General features: G+C 40.4%; 2 protein-coding genes across 5 annotated transcripts in view; one reads left to right on the top strand and one right to left on the bottom strand.

Moving 5' to 3' along the window:
- Nucleotides 1-3,688, top strand: part of LOC107748363 (E3 ubiquitin-protein ligase RNF19A-like) — a 41,243-nt gene extending 37,555 nt beyond the window's left edge. Inside the window, exons 10-11 of one of the 3 annotated variants that reach the window (XM_016563135.1) lie at nucleotides 602-1,205; nucleotides 3,214-3,688. In XM_016563135.1, the coding sequence (XP_016418621.1) occupies nucleotides 602-1,205; nucleotides 3,214-3,237 (628 nt within the window). In that variant the 3' untranslated portion in view covers nucleotides 3,238-3,688. Of the gene's footprint in view, nucleotides 1-601; nucleotides 1,915-3,213 lie in introns of those variants that run through there. The other 2 variants (XM_016563133.1, XM_016563132.1) reach the window with 2 other exon arrangements.
- A 60-nt stretch (nucleotides 3,689-3,748) lies between these two features.
- LOC107748364 (sperm-associated antigen 1A-like) overlaps nucleotides 3,749-8,527 on the bottom strand; it is a 19,795-nt gene continuing 15,016 nt past the window's right edge. For both annotated transcript variants that reach the window (XM_016563136.1, XM_016563137.1), the window contains exon 8: nucleotides 3,749-4,483. In XM_016563136.1, coding sequence (XP_016418622.1) covers nucleotides 4,479-4,483 — 5 coding nt within the window. In that variant the 3' untranslated portion in view covers nucleotides 3,749-4,478. The remainder of the gene's footprint in view (nucleotides 4,484-8,527) is intronic.

The following is an 8,527-nucleotide window of genomic DNA, read 5'->3' as shown; positions in this document are numbered from 1 at the left end:
CAGAGGCCGGAAATCACCGCGAGCGTCACGCGTGCTTCAGTATTTGTGTAGTAAACAAAACCGCGTTTCCGCCATTCATACAGAGGCAAGCAGAACATGCAGGATTCATATTTAAACCATCTTTTTGCATTTTAAAATTCACAGACACTAGTTCATATCGTGATTCGAATTAAGTGGCAGACAGTGGCTACTTTAGATTTATTCGTCCAAAATTGACGAATTCCGTGGCATTCCGCGCTATAGAGTAAATTATGTTTTTATGAATGGACTCCGCGATCCCGTCCGCGTTTTCGCAGAAACCATATGGCCCTAGAAATGTAACCACACTTCACAACATTTCGGCTTGCCCTGTGTGTTGTTTGAACGAGTTGCAGGGGTGACCTCACGTCACAGGGTCTCTCTGTAGCGTATGCGCCCAGATGCGTTCTCAGGTACCGAAATTTAGCACCGATTGATTTAACGTGAATCGGTACTCTGTAGTACCGACGCAATTCGGTCGGTACCCAACCCTAGTATTCATACACCCAAAACAATGTGAGGTGGCTCAGTGATGGAGGTTGTGGAAGTCGAGCTGTCATTAATAGCCGACTTTGTTTTGCAGCAGGGATGGGAACAGTATGGAGGTGCAGGTGGATGTGGAGTCCAAGCGAGGGAAGCTCAGGCACCACAGCGGCAGCAGCAGTATGGACGACGGCAGCAGCGGAGGACACGGGGCCGGCGTTTGCCCCTCCGGCTGTCCCCACGAGGGCAAATGTGTTACCTCTCGCTGGGCCAAGGAGCCATCCTCCACCTCCTCCTCTTCCTCTGGCAAGAAGAGCAAAGGCAAGCTGCGCAAAAAGAGTGGCGGAACCAAGATCAACGAGACGCGTGAAGACATGGACGCCCAGCTGCTAGAGCGCCGCAGCACCAACTCCAGCGAGTTAGACTCGCCCTCTCTGAGCGGCAGCCTGCCGTCTGTGGCCGACTCACACTCCAGCCACTTCTCAGAGTTCAGCTGCTCCGACCTGGACGCCTGCAGACCGCCCTGCTACGAGTCTCACGTCCGACATCCCAACACGGGCGGAGTGGTCAGCCTGCTTCCAGAGGTCGAGAACGATCGGCTGGAGAACTGTCCCACTTCTGGGACCCTCCCACAAGCTGCGATCGCCCCTCTGACCCCTGATGGGCCGGCAGAGCGCCCACTATGCTACATTGCAGAGGAGAATGTGAGTTTAATATGTGCGGCTGACGCAGGCCAAAGCTCACCTAAAGAACGCAATAACAACCTTCCTCAGCCGACTAGTCCTGTGCGTAACGCCTGCATTCAAACAGAGATATAACCAGATGGGTTGAGTTGACCCACATGCTAGCTTTCACAGCTAACCTCAACACCAACTTTATTACCAAGGATTGCACACTGAATTGAAGATTTTAAAGCTTGTTTCATGGAGGTTTAACGTCTTGGTCAGTCGATTATTCGAATGTTAGAGAAGGAACGCCACTATTTACACTAGTCAAGGGCAGGATGCGCCTTCAGAAAGCTCGCCGTGACCAAAGGCTACCGTTTGACCGACAGTCGGTCAGTGCAGTACAGTTAGACCGAAGCTCGGATAAGATTCAGAAAGGCAACAGATGAATGTAAGGCGGGAAGTGATGCACAGATACTGATGGTGATGATGTAGCTGTCAATCACACATGCCTCAGTGTTCAGGGTCGCTGCGATCAAGAGCCTGAGGAACGAGTGCGTGGATGAAACTCACAAAAAACGTGTCCAGCTCATTTTCAGCCCAAAATTAGAAGGAAAGAAGAGAAATATCATTCCTTGCATACTGGAAATGAAGCCTCTGTTTAGGACTAGTTTGATTTGTGACAAATTCATGTAAATTAAAGGGATGGTTCACCCAAAAATGAACATTCTGTCATAATTTACCCTCATGCCGTTTCAAACCTGAACATAAAAGAAGATATTTTGAAGAATGTTGGTAACCAAACAGTTTTGGTTCCCATTGACTTTCATCATATTGTCAAAAAATACAATTGAAGTCAGTGGGAACCAAAACTGTTTGGTTACCAACATTCTTCAAAATATCTTTTATGAACTCGTCTAGGTTTGGAATAACATGAGGGTGAGTAAATGACTGAATTTTCATTTTTGGGTGAATTATCCCTTTAAGCACATTTTCCCCCTCTTTCTCTTTATTGTAATATATCAGACAGTTTTTTCCCCCTTTGTAATTCCTGATGATTCTTATTAGATTCTTAATACTATAAAACAGTATTTTATTTCTGTATTACTATAAATAAATCTGGCAGTACAACAAATGCTACTGTGATTTAAATGTAAATCATTTTTGTGTTACAAAAATAAGTGGATTTTTTCCCCCCATTACAGTTATGGGAATTAGGAGGGAAAATGTGCTTAATTTTCATGAAAATGTCTCAAATCTTATTGTTTCTAAAAAAATAGGTTTGATTTTCTTTAAATATAATTTACTTGTGATTTTGGGCTGAAATATGACGTGTTTTTGACTGATTCCATGTGACTGACCCGTATATTCAGACACCTTCACTACACATATACACACATATACTCTCAGTTAGCCAGCATATAGCTTTAGTTGAGGAATCCGCAACTATTCAAAGGCAACGAGGAAGTCTGGAGGGATCCGATGCCCTTATCGAGATGTTCATACAAGAGGAGCCCACGAGGGACCAGGCAGTAGTAGATTTCCCTTTCACAGCAGTGATTCTTGTACATGGTTGTGCTTTTAATTTCTTGGGCTTCTTTTCATTTCTCTCGTTTAGCGTCACTGCTTATTTTCCATTTTTGGGAAGACTAGATGTGTTCAAGGCCTGTGAGGGTACTGCTTCAGTGAAGAGCCGGATGAAGCGCCCCTGCTGGTAGCACGGGGACCTTGACCAAACCCGTCTATGGGAGGAAGCGAGTCTGGCATGGTTTAAAAAAAAAAAGCCAAGTCCACTGATAATTCTCAATGGCTATTATGGATGCAATGGGTTTATATTTATGAATCAGAAAGATTTGCATCCTGTTTAAAAAAATTTAAAAAAAGTCAAACTACTTTCATTGTAAAGGCTATGATGGTAATCACATTCAGGTTGTTTCAACCAATTAAGTGATTTTATTTTTTTCGTTTATGTATCTGTATCGACTCATGGTGCCTTTTGGATCATAGAAAAATGTTTGTTTTTCTGGTTTGTGTCTTATGAATTCAGATGTATTGGATGAGGCTGCATTGAATGTTAGCGAGGCGGCGTAGCGTCCCTGTGCTAAACGGTCAGGGACTACGCATCCGACCGCCTACCAAAGACAGCACTCAGGCTCACTGACGACGACTCCTGCACACTTCAACACTCGGTTCACAGACGCTCCACGGACTTGTGTGATTGCACTGCTCATCTGCTCATCTCTGTTGGTCTTTCTCGCTGCCGTTCTGGTGCTGCTCCGTAATCTTTCGGGACTGATCCAATGCCACAAGCTGCTTTGTTTTTTGTTTTGTTCCTTCTATTTCTTTAGTGCTTTTTTTTTTTTTTTCTTATGTTTTGAGCCTGCCCATATCTGTATGAATATTACATCAGAGGCTAGGGCCGATTGATTTTCTAACTTGTTCAAAACAGCTTGATACTTGTATATTTGCTTTATAATATGCGTGTAAATGCATATCTAAATGAAAATAAAAACATGAATACAGATGTGTGGTCTCTGTGTGTTTGTAGTCAGTTGGGAAAAAATATTTCACCTAGTAATTTATAAAGCCATTTATTTAGCTGATGCAAATTTATTTCTCTGAAACATTTCTTTTGCTGACATCCCAAAGAAAAACTACATCTAATGTCAGTGTACATTCATACCTTGTGAGATCTTATGTTTTATCTAGATGCATATTGAGACAACGGTTGGGCTGAAGGCTGGAAGATGTCAAAACTAATAATAATTACACTACATGAGCTACATGTATACATATATTATACAGTACAATGGAACGGCTATTAAAAATATATTAAATCCTGAGAAATTAGATATTTAAATGTAGCAAATTAAATTGTCCTATACAATTTTGTCTGAGAGTGTTAAATCACTCCATATGTGAGCCACAGCTTCTTTTAAAAGGCACATTCCCTCTTATACACACGACAACCGTCCCATCATAAGCCGAGAATCCTGTTTGTTACACGCTTCCCAGCCGTGCCATGCTCACACGTGCCTACTGAAGCCAGTTACAGAGTATGAACCGTTGCATGCTTTGCATTGTCAGCATTGCATCAGACAATATTCCTTGAAGAAGGTGAGATGAGTGTTTGCTGGAAGGGAAACTTTAGTTGCGGCGCATGACAGTCTAAAGAAGAATGGACCCTCGTAGCAGGACTGTGGGACCCGTGAGCTGGAATTCTCAGGCTCGCTTTATCCACTGTGGCTTTAATGAAGGAGGGTCTGTTCTTCCTGTAGCTCTCTGTTCATTTCCTCATTTATTGCCTCGATGTCACCCTGCAGAGAGGAAACAGTCATTGTCAGCATCATGCATGTCATATTGAAGCCAGTTGTTACCAGCCAGTGCTAGATTTGGTGAGTATTTTGAACCTTGAGGGGGGGGAAAAGTCCAAATTGGAACATGCAAAAAACAATTCTGTGTAAAAAGTCCGATTTTGCGAGACATAAACTTGAATTTGAGATTTTTTTTTAAAAATGTAGAATTGTGGGATATAACCTGAGAATTCTGAGGAAAAAAAGTCAGAACTTGTAAGAAATAAATTCAGAATTCTGAGGGAAAAGTCAGAATATAATATAATGCTAATTTAATGTAATTTTCACTTTAAAAGTCTTTTTTTTTTCCGCCAGGATTTTTGGCTCATTTTTTCACGTCATCTTCAAGAATGAAAAGTGAATCTTTAAAGTGAATTTCACTGCACAGCTGCAGAGCTGAGAAATAATAAAGGCTTTAAAATATTAGAAGTGTTTTAAAAATGTGTTCATGACTAAGAAGGCCAGTTATTGATAATCAAGAATACAATTATGATGTCGTTTATTAGATAGCTAACTAGCTAGCTAACGTTAGCCTAAACAGTTACGATAGTGTTAAATTGTCTGCATTTAAATGTACAATTAGGTGTCTGGCTACTCTCCTGGGATTACCAGGCTCAGCATATAAAATGATAAATAATGTTGTTAAATAACATGAAACTGTATGCTAATGCCGCTCTCATTATTTACCGTGTTGCAGTTATTTTGTTTCTCAGTTTCTGAACAGAAGGAGGCAGGAGAGGTTTCTGTGAGGGTCTCAAGAGTCTCTACCGTGATACACCACACAACACCAAATGAGCTTCACCGGAAGTTTACGAGCTGGCTTATCTTAATGCGGAAGTTCTAAAGAACTCTGTGCATATGGTCAATTATTAAAACGTTATAGCTATAGTTAAACGTCTTTGCTGTAAATGGGCCTAAAGGCTAAATAAGATACACATATTTTGCAGAAAATATGAGTGCTGCTGTCTTCCTGTGCAAAACTCCCCACCATGACCATAGACTGTTGCGGGTGGTTGCCAATACGTTGCCCATGTGTTCTGAGCAGTTTGTGTCTATGCTAAATCTATTTTGATCTCCAGTTATGAATCACAATCCTCTTCCAGTGTGAGTCTAAGGGACTTTTTATGTTGTGCGAAACATCAAAATTCAAGAACATTTAAAAAAGGCTGCTCTGATGGATGTATCATTCATATCTGTTGCATAAACATGTGGTTATGGGCCAAAGTTTAGTACTTAAGGATCAGGGATTTGTTCATTTATGAGCAATAGTAATAATGACCCTTGCCTCAGTAAACACCACTAATCAGCTAAATCTAAGATTAAAGTTCACTGAGGTACAAAGGCTGATTATAGTGGCTGTTAGATAATTAGTGTTTTTTTTTTAGGTGTTTTAAGGTTGCTATTACACGCTTTCTGGAATATTTGATTATGAATAAAACAGCTCTGGTCTGTTGCCGCGGGTTGTTTTTCATGTCCGTGGGTTGAAGCGACCCCAATAACATGATATTTAGCCCCTGGAATGTGAATTTTACCAGGGGAAACTTAACACGTGAATTTTACCCCCCGGAACACGATTGGGCTAGTTTTGTGTAGCAATTGGGTGAGATTTGTTGTGAAAACCTGGCAACCCTGCTTTGAAAGCATAAGATCCCTCCCTCCCTGCAAATCACTCACCAAAGCCACGCCTCCTCCAAAAACATGAATATGCAAGGCAGACCAGAGGCTAACCAGCAACACGATGAGAGATGGCGTCAACACAGTCAGATTACCTCATGTCTCATTCACCGGTGAGAAAACATTAGCTTTGAAAGCATAAGATCCCACCCTCCCTGCAAATCACTCTCCAAAGCCACGCCTCCTCCAGAACACATGACCGCGCACAGGCAGAGCAGAGGCTAACCAGCGACACGATGAGAGACGGCGTTGGTGGAGGATTGAATGCAACGCTGTCAGATTATCTCATGTCTCATTCACCGGTGAGAAAACATTACAGTACAAAGCGCGTAATATTACAAAAATAACGCCTTCCATTCTTGCTCGGTCTGCAATAGGTTGTTTGCAATCACGTGATTCTGATGACTTGCGAAATTCAGATGGAGGGCAGGAAGTGAAAAGCAGAATGGATGAGACGGAGGAAAGTCCATACTGTACTGGTTTAGACACTATTACAAGAGAAAGGTGTAAACTGAAAATCACAACATATTGGACGTGATCCTAATGTTATGAAGAGGAGGGATTTGTCAACTAAATTGAAATACTAGCCTGCCATCGAGGTCGTGGATATAGGCTAAGCAACTAACCCTGATTGCAAACAAGCTATTTCGAAAGTGAATCCCGCATTTATATGAGAGATGCGGGATATATGCAGTGTTGGGGAGTAACTAGTTACATGTAACAGAATTACGTAATTTAATTACAAAATAAATGTAACTGTAATCAGTTACAGTTACTGAGAAAAAATGTGTAATTAAATTACAGTTACTTATGAAAGTGTTAAAGATTACAAAGGGGGTTACATCTGAATATTTTCACCCACATACAGATTTAATTGATTTCTTTCCCAAATTGCATTGACTGCTCTAAAATATGAGACAGGAGTTTAGGACACAGAACAGGACACATTTATATGAGAACTGTTTTATTTCTTATTTGGGTTTTTGTATATGCTTTTTTTTTTTTACTGTTAGATGCCTGTGTTTCCTGTCATAGCTATGCAAAGATTTGATTTCAAAAACAGTATCATAGCTATTCTATTTCTTGTTATGGTTTTAAATCTGTATTTAACCTCAACTATCTCAAAGTAAAAACAGGTGCTTTTGTGGTGGATGTGCTTTAAAAATAAATTATAATCTTAATTCAAGTGATGAAGGATTCTGAAAGTCTGACTTTATTCACTGGAAGGTTAACCCTGCCTGCTTTAAATGTTTCAAAATCATTAACATTTGAAAACATTCGCCAGAAATTCAGCTGGAGAATTGCAGAAAATAGTTGAGTCTCAGGGTCAGAAAACCTTAAAAAAATGGTCAAACAGCACCTACACCACATGTTGTTTGAGAGGGTTTCAAAAAAACAATGAAATATACTGCTGTATTTTTAATGTTGTGGGCCTATATTTCTGCTGGATCTTGTTTAGACACATGGCATCTTTGATTCTATCAAATATTAACAGATAAAAAATCAAAAAGTGACTGACTCTGTTAGAAATCTTATAATGGGCCATGTTTGGATCTTCCAACTGGACAATAAAAACAACACAAAAACGGGTCACTGGGCACAAAACCAAGCTTCTGCCATGGCCATTCCAGTCTTCTGACCTGAACCCTATAGTAGAGAAAAACATTTATTTCATAATGGTATTTCCCCCCATTTTAAATTCTTATTATCCAATGAAAGTTTAGATTTTTGTGATTTTTTAAAATAAAAGATCAAAAGGATTAACAATGCAGATTACCGTAATTTTCACAGCCTTCTTTGATCATATTTACCATTTGAATATATATACTATATTGACTGTATGTCACTTCTGAAACTTTGCTGCATGTTCAGGGTATGTGGCCGCTGGTCCAGTTAGCAGCACGTAAAACAAAACGTTTATTCAAATTCTGAATTGATTATAGCCTAGAAAGTGAGCTAATAGCGCTTCCATATAATCACTAAAAAGCTGTCACTCACTTGTAGTAGCGTTTAGCATTGAGTGAATTCTGACTGTCTCATGCTGAATGCGTGAGAGTTGGCAGCCCTGTATCTATTTATATATTTCTTATCTTAATATCTCAATATATTATAATATCTTATATTAACCAGTTGCACACACGAGCATTATCCGACTCGGCTCCTCCCGACCGCAGACGCAGGTTTACAAGCCACTTTTTCTTGTGTTTTCAGTCAATTTCTTGCCTTTTCCCCTCTTATGAACAACAACATTTCTGTACACATTAAAAGTTCATTGTGGTTTCTCGGTTTGAGCATCCATAAACAACGCAAAACATAGGCATTTTGAGTTTCTGC

The sequence above is a fragment of the Sinocyclocheilus rhinocerous genome, unplaced genomic scaffold, assembly GCF_001515625.1.
Source record: "Sinocyclocheilus rhinocerous isolate Xijiao unplaced genomic scaffold, SAMN03320098_v1.1 scaffold1281, whole genome shotgun sequence".
Lineage (NCBI taxonomy): Eukaryota > Metazoa > Chordata > Actinopteri > Cypriniformes > Cyprinidae > Sinocyclocheilus > Sinocyclocheilus rhinocerous.
Note: the sequence above shows the minus strand (reverse complement) of the source record. Positions and strands in the feature narration are given on the sequence as shown.